This window comes from Chiloscyllium plagiosum, chromosome 5, assembly GCF_004010195.1.
Source record: "Chiloscyllium plagiosum isolate BGI_BamShark_2017 chromosome 5, ASM401019v2, whole genome shotgun sequence".
NCBI classification, from domain to species: Eukaryota; Metazoa; Chordata; class Chondrichthyes; order Orectolobiformes; family Hemiscylliidae; genus Chiloscyllium; species Chiloscyllium plagiosum.
The window spans coordinates 97,429,328-97,450,741 of record NC_057714.1 but is presented as its reverse complement, the minus strand read 5'-3'; the positions used below and the strand labels follow the sequence as shown (position 1 = coordinate 97,450,741).

General features: G+C 40.3%; 1 protein-coding gene across 2 annotated transcripts in view; it reads left to right on the top strand.

Moving 5' to 3' along the window:
* wdr37 (WD repeat domain 37) overlaps window positions 1-21,414 on the top strand; it is a 145,160-nt gene that overhangs the window by 71,680 nt on the left and 52,066 nt on the right. For both annotated transcript variants that reach the window (XM_043690670.1, XM_043690669.1), the window contains 4 exons: window positions 708-843; window positions 10,427-10,498; window positions 11,297-11,341; window positions 16,139-16,215. In XM_043690670.1, the coding sequence (XP_043546605.1) occupies window positions 708-843; window positions 10,427-10,498; window positions 11,297-11,341; window positions 16,139-16,215 (330 nt within the window). The remainder of the gene's footprint in view (window positions 1-707; window positions 844-10,426; window positions 10,499-11,296; window positions 11,342-16,138; window positions 16,216-21,414) is intronic.

Here is a 21,414-nt window from a genome sequence, read left to right as displayed (position 1 = left end):
GAAATCAGGACATTAGTTGTTTGAAAAAGCAGATAAGTCATTCAGATTCGACGATAGAACATGAGGTATTAACAATTTTGCCATCTTATCTATCCTTCATATTCAGTTTAGTGCCCAGTGCGTAATGATCACAGACCACAAGATTATGACTGAGTTTTGTAATTTTTTGTGTGAATTTGCAAATTTATGCAGCATATGATATAGAATTTGAGAAGCTGCAATGCAAGATTGTGCACATGTAGTTTATACAGGATGAAAATTTATTCTTAATACTACACCAAGCTAGTCTGAAAGGCCACATTAGATCTTGTGACATTTCTCCCTGATAGCCTTTTTATCAGTGTGGCTGTTGTGTTGATTAATTTCAAGTGCACTTGCCGAGTTAATGTGTGTGTTGAACATGTCAGAAATTGATAGAAAATTTTATTGCCCTAAAGTAACCTTTTGTCACACCCCAGAATCTGACAAAGATTATTTTGTCGAACAGAAGGTATGACAGGATAAATCTGTCTGAAAGCATTTGTTGAGCAGTTTGGTAAGTAGTCACTAGAAACTGTGAAAATTAACTAAGATAGCAAGTGGCACTTATGAATAATGTTTGATTCTAATGTGAGATGGTGTTCAGGTTTCTGGCAATTTCAATATTTAACAAAAATGCATATATTTGTGCTGTAGATTTATGTCTAACTTTGTATTTTTGTTTAAAGATTGTGTCAAGTTTCAAGACAACAACTTCTAGAGCGGTCTGTCAGCTGGTGAAAGAATACATAGGACACCGAGATGGGATTTGGGATGTCAGTGTTACACGCTTGCAGCCTGTGGTGCTGGGCACAGCATCAGCTGGTAAAATTTTATTATAGCATTTCAGTCTCTGCTTTCAAACTTTATTTTGTCATGACTATTTTTTCTACGGGGTAGCTTTTTAAATTAATTTTGTTGCAACATTATAGTATTTTACCATTCCCATATATTTAGCATTTTTTGAAGTTATTTTGTTAAACTTGGTATTTGAATCATGGTGTGGAATGCTGATCTTAATTCATTTGTGAAGACGAGCCTCTAATTTTACCAGAAACTGTCTGTATTCCTTAGATCACCTTTAAATGTGGGTGCTCATATTGTCTCCCGTAAGGTGGCTATGAAATTTATTGAAATTAAGAAAAATCTTTCTCTTGAAGATGTATCTTACAAAGTCATATGAGTAGATTTTTTTGTAATGCATTTAGCATTGCCCAGTGAAATGTTTTCTCAGATGTTTCCCAGGCTTTATGCTTAGAAATATGAAAACTTCAGTCAGGTAAATAACTCAGTTCTTCATTTAAAGACTGAATCTCTTGGTCTTGTATTTGCACTTGGGTATTTGTCAGCTTTGAATGATATACTTGTGTGTAGGTGCAAAAGTAAAAGCTGTTTATAAATAGATTAAGATTAGAACACAAACTATCTTGTATGTTGAGGTGGTATTGTGGACTTGGTTCTTAAGTTGTTACTTAATTTTTACTTTGTGTTTGCCTTCATAAAAGAAAGAGCCAGTGTAAAAGATGATAAGGTCAAAGCATGAATGAGATTAACTTTGTTAATCTTTCTCAGGCTGCTAAGAGAACCAGAGGTTCTGACCATCATTCTCCAATCCTCTCTGGTTATTGGGATGGTGTTGGAAGACTGCTAACGTTGTACTCATAACAAAAAAGGAGGAAATGATGTATTCTAATCTAGGAAGTCAGTTAGTGAAGATTAGAACTGTAGCCAATTTTTGCACACTTTTATGGTTTTTTTTATTTACGGCGATGCCATTAGAAACATGCTGTTGTTGACATTCTCTTAATTTGTGACTGATGTCTACTCAGGGTTGCAAGTTTCTGTCACGGGTCATGGTGTGCCCAAACAGGCTGACTCTTGAACTATAGATATTATGCCACGCGGAGCAGAATGTTCCACAAGCAGTGGGATATAGAGTGCAGCATTTATTTTCTTTTCGTCTCTGCTGCTGCTCTACCCTATCGCTAAGACAACTGTGAGTCAAGAGAGTGATGCAGCTTGGTAGATGTTGCCATTTTGAATGATTGGTAGCAAATGTATTCCAGTCACTAATTTCAATGCTGTTGCACTTCAAAGCTTCACTGTGTCTTTGAAGCCTTTTCTTTGTCCTCCCCTGGAAGACTGACCCTTTGAGTGTTAAAAAACCAAACTTAGTGAGCATGATATATTTAACCATCCAAGAGCAACATCCTGTCCATTGTTTACCTTAGTGTCTGTGGAATTGGCTTCAAATAGGAAGCCTTTGTTCAGTGGTCTTCCCATTGAATCCAGAGGGTACGACATCAGCATTGCTAATGGGATTTCTCTTGAGCTTTTATATGTCACCGAGACAGTTCAGGTTTCGCTGCATGTCAGGAGCAAGATGATGACATCTGTTCTATACACTAGCACTTTTCTAGTGAGAGGTCTCTGTTGTCTACCATTCATTGGCATAGTTTGTAGACTGCTGAGCTAATGCACTTACTCCATGTTGGGCTTCCTTGTCAATGGTGATCTTTTGAGAAATATGGCTACCCAGATTTAGGAAATATGGCTACCCAGATGTAACATTTTTCAGAGTGTGTCCTTCAGCATGTATGGAAGATATTTGACTGATTAGATGTGGATTGATGTCCAAGTTTTGTTTTGGCAATTTCAATACCTGGCTAAGTTTTTTGTACGAGGAATTAGAAAGATCAAAGGTGGCTTGAAAACCTGTTGCAGAGTGGACAAAGGCACTTGAGTCATCTGTCCAGTGTCAATCGTATACATTTCTGGCACTCAGTTTAGTTTGGGCATAGAGGTTACTGAGATTAGAGTTCGCTATCTCGAAAGTATTTAATAGTGGCACCAGAGAGCCACAAGGTGGATAGCAAAGTAAGAAAAGTTGTTGCAGTCCTACCAAGCCTTAGGCTGTTCTCTTGTTATAAAGAGACACTGGTGGTGGTTTAACTACAGGGTCACCATGCCTCAGGCAAGGGAAGAAATTGAGGAGGGTCTTTTATGGGAACCTCAGCTGGTGAGGAAATCAAACATACACTATTGCTATCACACTGCATTGCAAACCAGCCATCCAGCCAACTGAGCTAAATAACTCCCTTGCTGAGGTCGATAGGCACTATCAAATCAATTGTAAGTAGTATGTGACTATCTCTTCACCTTATTTGACTCTGGTTCAGATTTTGAAGCTGTTTGTTTCAGATCTCCCACTCAAGACAGTTGTTGCCATATCATCATGGTGAAGTTGCAGGATTATGAAGTCTCTTGGTCATCCAGATTTTTGGAGCATAATCCAAACAATTGTTTAGCTTTACTGATTCAAATGTTCTGATCAGGTCCATGCAAGAAGAGTTCCTGGCATTGTTAGTGAAATATTTGTTGGTCTTGTCTGGCAACAAAATTCCTGCCCAAGGTATTTCTGGTAGGTCTGAAGCCATCCTTTGTTGTTTGTTGTTCATTTATGGGATGTGAGCATTGCTGGCTAGGCCATCATTTATTGACAGTCCCTAATTCCCTTCAGAAAATGGTTGTGAGTTTCCTTCTTGAGCTGCTGAAGTCCATGTGATGTAGATACACCAATAGTTCTGTTAGGGAAGGAATTCCAGGATCTTGACTCAGTATCACTGATAAATGGTGGTGTGGTTCCAATTCTGAATATTATGTGGCTTAGAGAGGAACTTGTACATCATTATGTTCTCATGTATCTGCTGCTTTTAAATTTCTAGGTCATGGAGATCGGAGGTTTGGAATGTGTGGAAAGCATCTGGTCAATTGTTGAAGTATATGGCACGCACTGTTGCCATTATGTGGTGGAATAATGAATGCTGAATGTGTTAGATGGGGTGCCAATCAAGTGGGCTGCTTTGTCATGGATGGTGTCGAGCTTCTTGAATGTTGTTGAAATTTCATTCGTCCAGGCAAGTGGGAAGTATTCCATCACACTCCTGAGTTGTACTGTGTAGATAGGCTTTGAAGAATCAGGAGGTGAGATACCCTCTGTGGAATCCCCAGCCTCTAACCTAAGCTTATAAGTATACTATTGACATAGCTGGTCTATTTCAGTTTCTGGTCAATGGTGGAATCTCCCAGTAAGGTTCAGAATGACAGATTCAGTGGTGATACTGTCATTGAATGTCAAGTGGCAATAGTTTGATTATCTTTTGATGGAGATGGTTCTTGCCTGGCACTTCTTTGGCATGGATATTACTTTCCACTTATCAGTTCAATTATAAATGTTGTCTAGTGTTTGGATATGAGCTACTCAATATCTGAGCAGTAACAAATGGTACTGAGCAGTTCACTGATAATTGCACTTTGCCATATCTGACCTTATGATGGAGGGAAGTCATTAATGAAGCAGCTGAAGGTGTTTGAGTCTAGAACACTACCTGAGGAACTCCTGCAGACGTACCTTGGGGCTGAGATGATTGAGCTTCAACAATTATGTTCATTTTTCTTTGTACCAGGTATGTTTCCAAACAGCAGAGAGTTGCAATTGACTCCGTTTTTTGCTGGAGTTCTTTGAACTGAAATTGATCAAATGCCACGTTGATAATGCTGTGGGCAGTCATTCTCACCTGACCACTCAAGTTCATCTCATTCATCCACATTTGAACCAAGTCTGTAATGAGTTCAGGAGCTGAGTGGGCCTGGTGGAATTCAAATTGAGAATTAGTGAACTGTTTATTGTTGAATAGGTGCCACTGAGAACACTTGTGATGGTGTCTTCCATCACGCTGCTGATAATGAAGGGTAGACTAATGAGAGCAGTGTTTTCAAAAAATAAAAGTTGTGTTCTTAGTTTTCATTCCTTCTAACATTCAAATAGAGGGTGGGCTAGGGTACAACAAGCATCTGACATCATGAGTGGCTGTTTCATGGTCATTAGCCAAGACATCTCAGACAATTGATTGATACAGAGTAAGTTACCCAGAGTCCCATGTGCTCTGAGGCAGAAGGAGGGCCTCATCAAACAGTCCTAGTATGCAGCAATCACACCAGTCATTACTCATTATGTGGTCCTCATTGGGCGGTTCTCACACAGAAGATGAACCAGAAGAGGAGGAGGAAAACCCAGTTCAGCTAGATATCAGAATGCTGCTTTCACATCTTTAACAAGACTGACATTCTGTCCCAACAGGCTTTTTGCCTTCTGGTATCAGTGAGCCAACCCAATTGTCATGGTTGCATGCTTTCCTTTGTCTAAGTAGCTAATGTTTCACAGCTAAGGTGCTGCTTGACAAATTGAATAAACTATCAGAAGATTGCTACAAATCTTTGATTGCCTATATAGGTAATTGGCATCATCCCCCCCCTCCCCGCCCCCCCAACAAGCCAACAAACTATCAGGAGTAGCAGCGCAGTTATTTTTCCTACCAAACCCATAGAAAGAGTATAACAAATAATAGATTTTCAATACTGCGAGCAGTTGTTGTGTTCATTTTTGTTATATCCAGTTGAATAGGCCATATTAAGCATTGTTTTCAGTGAATCAGCCCTGTTTATGAATGGTGCTTGAGTTCAACGGTTGACTTCATGTGATCACCCTGTTGTGGAATTGATTTGGATATGTGAAGGTTTTCCAAATTGGCTGTGCAGTTGTAATTTCTGTCTTTGAGTTGGGTTCTTTTTGTCGCTAAGACATTGATTTCACTGTCCTGGAATTTGGGCCTCACAATGCCCTGGTGCTAGTTGGATATTCACCACTGATTGAACAAGTTTATTATCTGTCCAGCAAATATCAATAAAATACAGATACTGACGTCACTTACTAATTTGACTGAAACAGTGCCATAATCCAGGAGGTGCTAGTGCTTTGATCTATAATACTTCCCTGGGGTTTTGTATTTGTCCATCTGGCAGGGGGATATATTTGTTATCATGGGACCATGTTTTATATTCTGGTTGTACCAGAAAAGGGATACCAGTTTGATTAGCTTTTCCCCACCTTGGTTATTTGCAATAATCCTACTCTAGACCTCCGAGTCGTTGCCAACCCTGGCATTAAAGTGTCCAAGATAGATGATCTTTTCTTCTTATGGGATGGTAGTGCAAGCTTCAATTCAGAATAGAATTTCTCTTCAACTTTTGATCCTGATAGGTACTGATGACAACAGCAAATCCCTACAGTGTGGATGCAGGCTATTTGGACCATCGAGGCCACCTCAGTCCTTCAAAGAATATCCCACCCACACCTATCCCCCTACTGTATCCCTGTAACCCTGTATTTCCCATGGATAATCCACCTAGCCTGGACACTATGTGGCAATTTAGCATGGTCGATCCACCTAACCTGCAAATCTTTGAACAGTAAGAGGAAACTCGAACACTAGCAGGAAACCCACGTAGACATGGGGAGAATGTCTGTGTGGAGTTTGCACAATCTCCCGAGGGAGGAATTGAAAAAGAGTACCTGGCACAGTGAGGCAGCAGTCCTAGCCACGGTGGTTCGAGTCTGCAGTTAAAGTATCATGAGTCTATTTCACTTATACATTGAAAGCTCTAGCAGACCATCAGAGAGAGATCCTGTTTTGACAGATGAAACCCATCTTGTTGACACAAGAGTTGCTAGCGACCTTTCCTTATCACCTTTGTCCCTTCAGCTACCCCTTCCCACGAAGACATGTTTTCTCTGAGAGCGACAGTGTCAGTTTAGAGTCTTGATAGCTCATGATTGCAGGGCATCTTCGTGGGCAGTCGCTCCTGAGATTGCTCATGAGTGTTTTAGCATTTCAAATTGAAATATTTAAAACTTTCTTTGTTTGATCAGATAGATGGTGATCGTGTAGGGTGTGGGTCCCCAGCCAGGGGAAAGTGGACAGTCTATAGTGACGGCCTCTTTTCTCACTCCCTCCCTATTTGAGGTCAGTAGAGGGTGTCCTGAAGAGGACTGCTCAATTTCAAAAGCTGCTGCCAAAAGACATTTCTGACCCAATATAGATGTCGAGTGGCATTCATACAACCACTGAATGCGTGCACATTCAGGACTAGGAGCTCCCATGAACACAGACCTGTCTTGTCATCAATTTTCCCTCGCCATGGGATTTGGAATGGATCCTACCAGGAGACCGTGTATGAGTTAGCATGGGGATGTTGAGGTATCATCATTGTTCAAATGATTTTGATGGGTTAGCAGTCAGATTTCAGTGACCTGTCAAAGTATATCAGAGCTGAAAATGTGTTGCTGGAAAAGCGCAGCAGGTCAGGCAGCATCCAGGGAACAGGAGAATCGACGTTTCGGGCATAAGCCCTTCTTCTGTCAAAGTATATCAGTCTGGACTGTCCTTGTGCAACAGCCATCTTCCACCTTTGCAGTTGGTGAGATGCACAATCCTCCTTTGCCTGTACTGTCAATGAGAACTTATTGGACTTGTTGCCATGAGTGCTCCTACTAAGAGCAAGGAACTCCCGAACATAGCGCTCAAGTGATTATCAGAGCACAGCAACTTCAACATATCAACATGCTGATCCACTTATATAAGCATTTCTTTCACAATGCCGTATCCAGAAAACAAGTTTCCATCTGCTCTTTTTCATAGGAATCTCCAGTTAATAGCAACATTTGTCTGTAGGTAAATACAATTAATAACTTAGACAGTGATAACCTCGAGTGGGTGATTTATTCGAAAAAAATCTGAAGGACAGTAAAGATTACATCTAGAAATATATGAACTAATCAAGGTCAGTCAGCCTGGATTGTTGAGGAAAGGTCATGACTGACTAAATTGATTGAATGTTTTCAGGTATTACCAAGGAGGGTCACTGCATTCGATAGTCTGCATGGATTTTCACAAAACCTCTGACAATTTCCTAAAACCAGACTCGTAAGAAAGCTCAGGGCCCATTGGAATCAAAAGATCAATGTCACTTTGGATCCAAAATTGACTGAGTAGAAACAAGCAAAGGTTGATGGTTTACTGAAGATCTTTTGTGACTGGAATGTATGGTTAAGAAGTTTGCAGATAGTATAAGAATTGATTTTTTGCGTGATTAATGAGGAAGAAAGCTGTAGACATGCAGGAAGACATCAATGAAATAGTCAGGTGGAAGGAAAGGTGACAAATTGAATTAATTCTCGAGAATTGGCATAGTGGTTAGCACTGCTGCCTCACAGCACCAGAGACCCGGGTTCGATTCCAGCCTCGGGCGACTGTCTGTGTGGAGTTTGCACATTCTCCCCGTGTCTGCGTGGGTTTCCTCCGGGTGCTCCGATTTCTTCCCACAATCCAAAAATGTGCAGGTTAGGTGAATTGGCCATGCTAAATTGCCCGTAGTGTTAGGTGAAAGGGGTAAATGTAGAGGAATGGGTCTGGGTGGGTTGTGCTTTGGTGGGTCAGTGTGGACTTGTTGGGCCAAAGGGCCTGTTTCCACACTGTAAATAATCTAATCTAATCTAATCTAATCTAATCTAATTGTGAGAGCAAATAAGAAAAAGGAGCACACACAAATACAGAGAAATGAGGGAGCTAGAGCTTGCATGTTTACAGGTCGATGAAGGTGACAGGATGGATAAATAAGGTTGTGCAGAGAGCATAGGAAATACTTCCTTTTTTAGACATAACATGGAACATGATAATATGGTGATTATGCTGGAATTATCTAAAATTCTAGTTGGATTACAATTTTACTAATGCGTGCAGTTGTGGTTTTGGAAGAATGTAATATTACCAGTTGGAGCATAGGTAATTTATATGAATATTGACTGAATTGAGAATTTTAAATGAGAAAATTTTGGATTGGAAAGATTGCTGAATCTTAACTTAAAAATTGTTAGCCTTTATCGCTCAGAGAAGGAAGACAAAATGGCCCAACGGAGGGTCCTTAAAATGAACCTTGAGGGACAGCTGGTAAGTTAGAGAGTGATTTTCTCTGACAGAGAACATTCACCAAACTTTTTAGATTTGGATGAGTGCAGTTGGGACAATGTGTGCAATCTAGAAGAACACAAGGAATAGGAGCAGTAGGAGATAATATGGTCTGTCAAGCCTGATCTGCCATTAAATAAGATGATTACTTTCCTGCTGTACGTATCCCTTGATTTCCTGAAAGACAAAAAAAATCTGCCTGTCCAATGTTAAACTTTTTCAACAATGAAACATCTGCAGCCAAAGTCATACTGGACTTGACTTATTAACTCTGTTCCTCTCTTCACAGATACTGGGAGATATGCTGATTTTCTCCAGCATTTTCTGCTTTTATTTCAGATTTCCAGCATCTGTATAGTTTGCTTTCGATTAAGCATCCACAGCTTGCGTGGTGAGAGAGTTTCAAAGATTCACAACCTTCTGAGTGAAGAAATTTCTCTTCATTTCTGACCAAACTAATTGATCACATGACTCCTACTGAGAATGCAAACAAGTGGTTGTAGATTCCTCAGTGACACAATTAAAACAGACTGGAGTTGCATGAGTACCAGTCAGTCAGCTGACAATAAGACCTACAAACAAAAGGCAGTATTTGATCTTGTTACAAGTTGCATTTCATGCCATTGTCAACGTTTGATGCAAAATGGCAGATATCCAAAAAAACAGAATTTTGCTAATTTGACTTATTAAATATTATACACTTTTGAGAGATGTGGCAGTTTTCAACATTTTTGTTTTGTTTACTCAAACTTTATTTTGAAATAAGACTATGTTTTTCCTTTCCAAAATACTGCCCTAACATTTTTTGATTTTCTTTGAGTGAATACTGTTTAAATAGTAAAGGAAAAGCACTAATCTGATTTGATTTGATTTGTTGTAGTCACATGTACCTAAGTACGGTGAAAAGTTTTGTTTTGTGAGCAGTACAGACAGATCATGGCAAACGAGGACAAACAGATCATAAGGTGCTTAGACAGAGTGAGGCATACAATCTGGGTTATCATGTGAGAGGAAACTTTTATTATGTTCCTAACTAATCCTTGTCCAAGTCTGGTGTACTTCTTTGCACAGCATGTATTGTGGAAAAATGAAAGAGATTCAAACTTTAGAAGTCATAGATATATTTTACATTTTGGGATAAACAGTTGTTCATCTTTCAGTTCTGAAGTGAATAAAGCATATGTTCCACTTAGATAGTATCACATGGAGTGACATTTTTCTATGTGTATTCATAAACACCTTTCTCTTGATACTCACTGCTTAAAAATGTTTGTTTCCAAACTCATCTTGTTTATCACTTGTTAGTTGCTTTATGCATTATATATTCATATGCCTATATTTGAAACCCTTTTTGTATGTATTTTGGTTCATAAATGTTACTGCTGCCTTTATTCACATTGATGCTCATATTGTAACCTTTATTAGCTTGTCTTTAAGAGCAAAGCAATTGCTTAGATTTGTATGAACTCAGTTGTTGTCCCAAAAGAAACACTGTTTATCTTTCCAAAAGAACCCTCATCTAAGACTGCTACTTTTCTTTACAGATCACAGTGCTATGTTGTGGAGCATTGAGACAGGGAAGTGTCTCTTGAAATACACTGGCCATGCAGGGTCAGGTGAGGTCATATTTGTATGAGGTTTCGTAAAATAAATCTTAGTTGTTTTGTTTTCTAATTTATATGGGTGGGGATCTAACTGTTTATCTATGAGGTGAAAAATAAGTACATTGATCTGAAATACTTTTGCACTTAAAAGTAGGATAATTGGGATTAATTTAAATAGGCATACAAAATAAATCATTGTGAACTGGCAGCTCATTTTGTTCATCTATGTCAACAGAAGAAAAAAAAATCAAACTCACTGTAAGGTAGGCTGCCATTAATCATTGCCCAGTTTATGCTACAGCTCAGACCAATTTCATGACCAATATCTTTGTAAATGATTTGTGACGGATGTGGTGGCATTTCACCAATGCTGAACTAGTTTAGATTGAAATAATTTTCATGCAGTTAAGTTCTAAATGTCAAAGTCAAGAAATAAATGCATGGTCTATGAAACCAAGTTTTGGACAGCAAAGCCTGCATGCTGTGCTCTGGCATATTGGGTCTGATTTTTATGCCCACAGTTCCTTGCATTGAGCTCCCGATCTTAACTGCTAGGAAACACTTGCCCACTCAGACAAAAAGATCAAAAGCAGATTCCTTCCTGAGCTGTTTGGGTTTGAACAATAGTGGTAAACTGAAAAATGGGTTGCCTCATTGTCTTTAGTTACACATGCTGTGGGGAGCAAAGGAAGGAAATGGGGAAAAAAATTACACAGAGTAATGCAATCCCCTTACATAAAATGATAGCTACTGCAGATTAGGAGCTTTAAAAAAATTAATTGTATTTTTTTTTCCTTTTCCCTCCTTTAGTGAATTCAATCAAATTCCATCCATCAGAACAGGTAGCTCTCACAGGTACAGTATGCAGAATTATATTTATTATGTTGTGCAGCATTAAGTTTCATAGTTACTTTAAATGCTATAACGTGGACATAGCACTATGAATCATCAGATTATTGAACAGCTGCAGCGTTAACAAGGCTAACTATCAGCACCCAGGGGTTACCATTGACCAGAAGCTGAACTGGACCAGCCAAAGAAACAATGTGGTGACAAGAGCAGATCAGAGGCTAGGAATTCTGCAGCAAGTAACTCTCCTCCTCTTTCCACAATGGCTGTCCACAATCTACAAAGCACAAGTCATAAGTGTAATGGACTGTTGGCTCTCTGAATAAACATTTACTGAATGCCCTTCTCTTGCATTTCATCTATTCATCTAATGCCCTCTTCAAGGCCTCAGTTGAATCTGCCTCCTTCACACCTCCAGGAAGTGCATTCCAGACCATAATTAATTGTTTGTGAACATTTTCGTTTCTCATCACATTTCCTTCTTTTTCAAATTACTTTCTATCTGTTTTCTCATTCTTGATCCTTTTAGACAGAACCATTCCTCCATGACTACTCGGTCCACCTTATTATTAAAAATCCATTTCCCTTCTAAGAAAAACAGCTCTCATTTCTCAAATGCCTATTCATAGCTGAAGTTTCTCATCCCCGGAATCATTTTCATCTATACCTTTAGCATTCTTTCAAATCCTTTCGGTAAAGCAGTTTAGTATAGAGTGTAACTCCATTTTCTCTCTGCTGTCATGTGTCACATTACACTTCTCCACATTGAACTTCATCTGCCACTTATCTTCCCATTCCTTCAACTGAGCAACGTCTTTTTCTAGCCTTAGCTTATTATCCGGACAGGGCAAAATCATTTCACATCAATTTTGTATGCTTTTCACAAGCAACATTTATCAAACTCCTTTTGGAAGTCCCATGCTCACCGCATCAACAGTATTACTCTCTCAACTCTCACTGTTACTTGTCTAAAAAAGACACTATCAACTTTCCTTAAACACGATTTTCTCTTATGTCCACACTGGCTGCCCCTAATAACCAATACTTTTACATGTGACTCCTAATGCTGTCTTGAATTATTGTTTCAAGAGATCTGCCTGCTGATGAAGTTAAACTGATTGGTTGGTCTGAAGTTGCCTGGCTGACATCCTCTCAAACCTTTAAGGGTATAACATGGCAGTTCTCCAGTCCTGTAGTACCAACCCTAAATCTAGGGATTATTTCCATCCCTGTGCAATTTTAACACTCAGCGCTTTCAATAACCTTGGTTGCATCACATCCAGTCCCAGAGCCTTAACAATTTCAAGTACCGGAGCCTATCAAATACTTTCTCATTATCAATTTTAAACCCTTCTAAAGATGGACTTTCCTTCTCTGTCACTATCACTTTAGACACCATTTTGCAAATTATTAATTCACTACTTCAGTCATGCCCATGTCTCTTTTTTTGGTCCTTAATCAGGCCTATTCTTTTTACCTTATCCTTTTAGTTTATGTGCCACTGGAAGACTTTGGGAGTGCCTTTATGTTAACTGCTAGTCTTTTTTCATTGTCCCTGTTTGCCACTCTAATTTTCTTTTTCACCTCCCTTCTATGTTTCAACGATAGAACAGCTGAGATTAGAAGAAGTGCAGACTGATATTTGGGCATTTTTGAGACCTTGGCTGGTAAAATAAGTTCAACATGAATCTTTTACCTCCAATCCAAATAATATTTGATAGGATAAGATTCCATTTCTGTTGGTTGTTCATGTCTTCCCTGACATGAATTTGGGAAGTCAAGTCTCTGGGCGGTGTCAACTTGCATCATAAAATGTATATCCGGTCAAGGCTGACTTGGAGCTTCGGAGGCTGAGGGGTGACCTTACAGCGGTTAATAAAATCATGAAAGGCATGGACAATGTCTTTTTCCTGGGGTGGGGGAGTCGAGAACCAGAAGGCATAGGTTTAGGGTGAGAGAGGAAGATTTAAAGGGATCTAAGGGGCAACTTTGTCACGCAGAGGGTAGTGCATGTATGTACTGAGCTGCCAGAGAAAGTGGTAGAGGCTGGTACAATTATAACATTTAAAAGGCATCTGAATGGGTCTATGAATAGGAAGGGTTCAGAGGGATATGGGCCAAGTGCTGGCAAATGGGACTAGAATAGGTTAGGATAGCTGGTCAACATAGATGAGTTGGATGGAAGGGTCTGTTTCCATGCTGTACATCTTTATGATGCTATGCTGCACAGTGGCTCATTGATTAGCACTGCTGCCTCACAGTGCCTCGGACCTGGGTTTGATTCCAGCATTGGGTGACTGTGTGGAGTTTGCATGTTCTCCCTATGACTCCCTCAGTCCAAAGATATGCAGGTTAGGTGGCCATGCTCAATTGCCCCATAGTGACCAGGATGTGCAGGATAAGTGTATTAGCCATGGTAAGTACAGGGATGGGTGGGCACTAAGTCTGGATGGGCTGTTCTTTGGAGCATTGGTGCAGACTTGATTGGCTGAATGACCTGTTTCCTCACTGTAGGGATTCTATAATTCAGAAGGATAACTGTTATAGAGTCATAGAGATGTACAGCATGGAAACAGACCCTTCGGTCCAACCCGTCCATCCATGCCGACCAGATATCCCAACCCAATCTAGTCTCACCTGCCAGCACCCAGCCCATATCCCTTGAAAACCCTTCCTATTCATATACCCATCCAAATGCCTCTTAAATGTTGTCATCGTACCAGCCTCCACCACTTCCTCTGGCAGCTCATTCCATACATGTACCACCCTCTGCGTGAAAAAGTTGCCCCTTAGGTCTCTTTTATATCTTTCCCCTCTCTCCCTAACCTTTGCCCTCCAGTTCTAGACTCCCCGAACCCAGGGAAAAGACTTTGTCTATTTATCCTATCCATGCCTATCGTAATTTTGTAAACTTCTATAAGGTCACCCCTCAGCCTCCGAGCTCCAGGGAAAACAGCCCCAGCCTGTTCAGCCTCTCCCTACAGCTCAAATCCTCCAATCCTGGCAACTTCCTTGTAAATCTTTTCTGAACCCTTTCAAGTTTCACAACATCTCTCCGATGATAGGAGACCAGAATTGCAAGCAATATTCCAACAGTGGCCTAACCAATGTCCTCTACAGCCGCAACATGACCTCCCAACTCTTGTACTCAATACTCTGACCAATAAAAGAAAGCATACCAAGCACCATCTTCACTATCCTGTCTACCTGCGACTCCACTTTCAAGGAGCTGTGAACCTGCACTCCAAGGTCTCTTTGTTCAGCAACATTCCCCAGGACCTTACCTTTAAGTGTATAAGTCCTGCTAAGATTTGATTTCCCAAATTGCAGCACCTCGCATTTATCTGAACTAAACTCCGTCTACTACTTCTCAGCCCATTGGCCCATCTGGTCAAGATCCTGTTGTAATCTGAGGTAACCCTCTTCGCTGTCCACTACACCTCCAATTTTGGTGTCACCTGCAAGCTTACTAACTGTACCTCTTATGCTCGCATCCAAATCATTTATGTAAATGACAAAAAGTAGAGGACCCAGCACCGATCCCTGTGGCACTCCACTGGTCACAGACCTCCAGTCTGAAAAACAGCCCTCCACCACACCCTCTGTCTTCTACCTTTCAGCCAGTTCTGTATCCAAATGGCTAGTTCTCCCTGTATTCAGTGAGATCTAACCTTGCTAATCAGTCTCCCATGGGTAGCTTTGTCAAACGCCTTACTGAAGTCCATGTAGATCACATCTGCCCTCATCAATCCTCTTTGTAACTTCCTCAAAAAACTCAATTAAGTTTGTGAGACATGATTTGCCCTGCACAAAGCCATGTTGACTATCCCTAATCAGTTATTGCCTTTCCAAACACATGTACATCCTGTCCCTCAGGATTCCCTCCCTTGCATTGAAATAAATGCACTTTAATGTATTAGTCCTACCTTGTGGGAAATGAATTTGTACACTTTTTAGGGCTTACCATTTAGAACATTTAAGGGTTTTTCAAAATGGGTATTTTTTTTAAATTTAGTTTTACAGATTATGCCAAAAGAGGGAGACATAACATTGGGGGAAGAACCAGATTCAAAAAACTTGCGAATTTTTTGTTTTGCTTTTACATGGAGAAGGCTTTGCACCAAAGAGAATGAACCAAAAGAGGGAGCTCTTGATCTGCTTATTAAAATTCTTAATTTCAGTTTAGACTTTCTCTGAAATGCAGTGCAACAAAATCAAATGCTCTAAAAATGCATTGTACTTGTGTTCCAGCCACATTGTTAATTATTTTATATGAATCCTACATAGTGTTGTGCGTAATGCAAAGTTTGCAGGGAAGTTATCATTAAGACCGTATGAATTGGTGATTAAATTTCCAACATTGACTTCGGAAAGAAATGACACTTTTGACAACTGGCAGTGTGGGTACAAGTGGTGTTAAATTTATCCTTTACTTTGGAAAGTTGACGATTATTAGCATTATTTTCCTAGCAAATGCAAGTTTTGTTGAAAATAATAAACATTTTAGATATCCTGACAACTTGTTTTCATCAGAAAAATCATGATTTGTTTGCTGCTTTTGATTGGTTTTAAATTGGATGAATATATTAAAATTCTTTGAGTTGAAGGAATTGGGAATGCTGCATTGTTGCTACATTGCTCAGAAGAAGTTGAAAAGTATAATTTAGTAAAGGTTTAATGTGAAAGTTTTTGTTTATTTCTCATGTGAAATGATGATTTTGTATTTCTCTGTGGACAGTTTAATATGGCCACAATGGCACCATATAGATGTATTTCTTAGACTATTTTTATTTGTACTTGAAGCATCTGGAGATCAGACGGCGCATATCTGGCGATACATAGTGCAACTGCCCACTCCACAGCCTGTAATTGATTCAAACGTGAGTAACTTTGTCATTTGTGAAGCTAAAACTAGTATAATTTGTGTATCATTATAAGTTAATACAAACCTTTTGTAATCTCTTCCCCATTTTATGGAGATCCAAATGATTGAGTGCAAGGAACCTTTTGCCATCTGCCATTTTTTCTGTGTTAACCCTCAAGGACCTTTGTTAAAATCAAGGTCATTGTCATGTGATAAATCTTATTACCTTGTTTGGAATATGGTGAGCAAGAAATAGATAATATGCAGAAAGCACAGAGGTAGGGAATGCATTAATTGTAATTTTCCAAAAATCCTTAGATTCTGCATAAGTACCACAGGATTGGAAAACTGTCAATATGACAGTTACATGTGACAATACACCTGTATTCAAAAAGGGGGGAGGCAAAAAGTGGGTAACTATAGGCAGCCTAACATGTATCATTGGGAAAATATTGGAATCAATTATGAAGGGTTAATAGAACATTTGGAATATCATAATCTAATCAAGCAATTTCAGCATGACTCCATGAAAAAGAAATTGCGTCTGACGAATTTGGTAGAGTTCTTTTGAGGAAATCTTAACCAGAGCAGATAGAGGGCTATCAATTAATATACTGTATTTGGAATTCCAGAGGGCGTTCAACAAGGTACCTCTCAAAAAAGGCATCTCATCAGATCCCACGATGGTGGAGGTAGTATATTAGCATATTAGAGAATTGGCACATGAGCAGAAAATCGTGAGTGCAAATAACCTTTTTTCAAGTTGGCGACCTGTGACCAGTGGGGTTCCACAGGGCTCAGTGCTGAGAATGCAACTGTTAACATTATACACTAATGATTTGGAGGAAAGAAGCAAATATGTTGTAGCCAAAGTTGCAGACAACACAAAAATAAACTGCAGGGCAGGTTATGAGAGGGATGCAAACAGTTTACAGAGTGATATTGAGAGGTTAAGTAAGTGGGCAAAGAGTTGGCAAATGGAGTATAATGTGAAAAAATGTGAAGTTGTTCACTTTGATAGGGACAATAAAAGAACAGAATATCATTTAAATGGGGAAATACTGCAGCAGTTACAACAAAAAAGGAATTGAGAGTACCTGTGCACAAAACATAGAAAGTTAGCACACAGGTGCAGCGAGAATCAGGAAGATGAATTGAATGTTGGCCCTTATTTCAACGGGGTTGGAGAATAAGAGAACAGTAGTCCTACTGCAACTGGACAAGATGCTAGTGAGACCACATCTGGAGCACTGAGCGGTTTTGGTCCTCTTATTTCAAGAATAATATTTCATTGGAGGCAAGTCAGAGAAGATTTACTAGGATGAACCCACGTGTGGAGAGGTTATCTTATGAGCAAAAGCTAAACAGTTTGGGACTCTGCTTACTCACTGGAGTTCAGAAGAATGAGACATGATCGAGTTGAAACATGTAGGATTCTTAAGGGGTTTGACAGGATAAATGCTGTCAGGATGTTTCCCTTGATGGGAGAGTTTAGAACTAGAGGGCATTATCTCAGAATAAGGGCCACCAATTTAAGACTAAATTAAAGACAGTACGCTAGCTCAGTGGTTAGCACTACAGTGTCACAGTGCCAGGGTTATGGGTTTGAGTCTGCCCTTGGATGCCTGTGTGGAGTTTTCACATTCTTCTCATGTCTGCATGGGTTTCCTTCCACAGTCCAAAAATGTGCAGGTTAGGTGGATTGGCCATGGTAAATGTGGGTTATGGTGATAAGGTAGGGGTCTGGGTGGGATGCTCTTTGGAGGTTTCATGGACTAAATGGTCTCTTTCCACTTTGGAAATTCTATGATTATATTAATTTCTTTGTTCAGAGGGTTTGGAGTCTGGAGCTCCTTCCACAGAGTTGTGGAGGCAGAGACCTTGTGTATATTTAGGGCCGAGATAGAAAGAAATCTTAATCAGTTAGGGAATCATAAGACATAGGAGCAGAAATTAGGCCATTCGGTCATGACTGATAAGTTTCTCAATCTCATTCTCCCACTTTCTCTCTGTAACCCTTGACCCCCTTGACAATCAAGAAACTATCTGTCTTCGTCTTAAATATACTCAATGATCTGGCCTCCAGAGCCTTATGTGACAGTGAATTCCATAGATTCACCACTCTCTGGCTGAAGATGTTTCTCCTTATCTCTGTTCTAAAAGGTCTTCCCTTTACTCTAAGGCTGTGCCCTTTGATCCTAAACTCTCCGACTGATAGAGCATCTTCCCATCATCCACTCTGTCCAGGCCATTCAGTATTCTGTATGTTTCAATTAAATCCTCCTTCATATTCCTAAACACCATTAAATGTCGACCCAGAGTCCTCAAATGTTTCTCCTATGTTAAGCCTTTGATTCCTGGGATCATTCTTCTGAACCTCCTCTGAACCCACTCCAGAGCCAATACATCCTTTCTGAGATATGGGGCCCAAACCTGCGCGCGATACTCTAAATGCGGTCGGACCAGAGTCTTTTAAAGCCTCAGAAGTACATCCCTGTTTTGATATTCAAGTCCTCTCAAAATAGATGCCAATTGCATTTGCCTTCCTAATTACTGACTCAGCTTGCAAGTTTACCTTGACAGAATCCTGGATTAGAACGCCCAAGTCCCTTTGGATTCCAGACTTGTGAATTTTCTCTCTATTTAGAAAATAGTCCATGCTTCTATTCTTCTTACCAAAGTGCATCACGTCACTTTCCCACATTGTACTCCATCTGCCGCCACTTTGCCCACTCGCCTAACCTGGTCAAATTGTTCTGCAGTCTCTATGCCTCCTCAATACTACCTGTCCCTCTCCCTAGCTACGAACCTTATCAGAATACCCTCAGTTCCTTCATCTAGATCATTAATGTATAAAGTGAAACGTCCCAACTCTGAGCCTTGCAGAACTCCTTTTGTCCACAGCTGCCATCCTGAGAAGGACCCTTTTATCCCCACTCTCTGCTTTCCGAATCAAGGGTTATGAGATAGGGCAGGAAAGTGAACAGGAGGAATATTGCATTAGCTGTGATCCTATTGAATGGGAGAGCAGGCTCGAGAGGCTGAAGACCTTATTCCTGTTCCTATTTTTTATGCTATTATAGACTAACAGCATACAAAGAAACATAGAAAGTCGGAGCAGGAGTAGGCCATTTGACCCCTCGAGCTCTGTCATTTATTATGATCATGGCTAATCATTGAGCTCGATACTCTAAACATGCCCTGCTCTCATATTCCTTGATCCCTTTAGCCAGAAGAGCTATATCTACCTCCTCCTTGAATACATTCAGTATTTTGGCCTGAACCACTGTGGGGCTTCCATAGGCTTACCACTCATTCTCAACCCTAAAATGTTGCGCCTTATCCTTAAACTATGACTTCAGGTTCTGGATGACTCCACCATCCGGAACATTCTTCTTGTATCTAACCTGTCTAGCGCTGTTAGAATTTTATGATCTCCCTTCATTCTGTGAAACTTCAATGAATACAATCCTAACCGATTCATTCTCTCCCCATATATCAGTCCTTTGTTTGTTTTATAGTGGTAGGTTCCAGTGACTTAAAATTGGGATGTACTGTATCAGAGCATCAGAAATATTTTTAAAGAGTTCATCAAGTTGCCTTTTTTAAAATTGTTATTCTTGAACATTCTGGGTATAGTAAGGCGCACACAGCCTCAGGATTTTTGTTTTAATGTCACTCTATACCAGACTAGTATGGGATTGTAAGATCAAATTGATAGAGTTTTAGAGCAGCTCCTCTCACATGCTGCCACTCTGACTTACTGCTCATTTACTTTATGATCTTCCTACTCCCTGACTATCTTGCTGATCAATCCTCCCACTCGCGAACCCTTCAGGTTGGCACCCCTGCTTGATAAGTCACCCCCTGCCCCCCCCCCCCCCCCCCCAGTTTGCTGCCTCTCCTGCTTTATGAACCTGCTAGTTGCCATGTTTCCTACTTTCTTATCCTGTCTCCTGTCTACTGCCCACCCTGATCCCGAACCACATCTCTCCCAGTAGCTGCTTGTTGATCCTAATGTTCAGAGCTCCTTTTGCTCTGTCCAAAGTTGAAATTACCAGGCAATTCCCACATAGGCTGATACATCAAGACTTTCACATGATTTCAGCACACACCTCATTCATATACCCACTCTGAAGACTTGAAGACCAGACCAATATGTGACTCAGTAGGGTACTTTATTTTACAATATGCCGATTAAATACCTTGGAATGTTTTATTGTCAAAGTGGCAATGTAACTGTATGATATTGCTGTTACTTTCTCAAAATCTGTGTGGACAACATCAACGCATTCCCTTATCAACCTTATGAAAAATCTGTCTTTACAAATCTGCACTGGCTTTCATTAATTCTGATCTCCCCTGAGCCAGGTATTTTTTTCCCTGATGTTATTTCGAAAGCCTTTTCCAATGCTAATGTTCAATGACTAGCTTTAGAGTCATAGAGATGTACAGCATTGAAATAAACCCTTCGGACCAACCCATCCATGCTGACCAGATATCCCAAACCAATCTAGTCCCACCTGGCCCATATCCCTCCAAACTCTTCCTATTCATATACCCATCCAAATGCCACTTAAATGTTGCAATTGTACCAGCCTCCACCACTTCCTCTGGCAGCTCATTCCATACACGTACCACCCTCTACGTGAAAAAGTTGCCCCTTAGGTCTCTTTTATATCTTTCCCCTCTCAGCCTAAACCTATGCCCTCTAGTTCTGTACTCCCCAACTCCAGAGAAAAGACTTTGCCTATTTATCCTATCCATACTCCTCATAATTTTGTAAACTTCTATAAGGTCACCTCTCAGCCTCTGAAGCTCCAGGGAAAACAGCCCCAGCCTATTCAGCCTCTCCCTGTAGCTCAGATCCTCCAATCCTGGCAGCATCTTTGTAAATCTTTTCTGAACCCTTTCAAGTTTTACAACATCTTTCCGATAGGAAGGAGACCAGAATTGCACGCAATATTCCAACAGTGCCCTAACCAATGTCCTGTATAGCCACATCATGAACTCCCAACTCCTGTACTCAATACTCTTGACCAATAAAGGAAAGCAAACCAAACGCCATCTTCACTATCCTGTCTACCTGCGACTCCACTTTCAAGGAGCTATGAACTTGCACTCCAACGTCTCTTTGTTCAGCAACACTCCCTAGGACCTTACCATTAAGTGTATAAGTCCTGTTAAGATTTGCTTTCCCAAAATGCAGCACCTC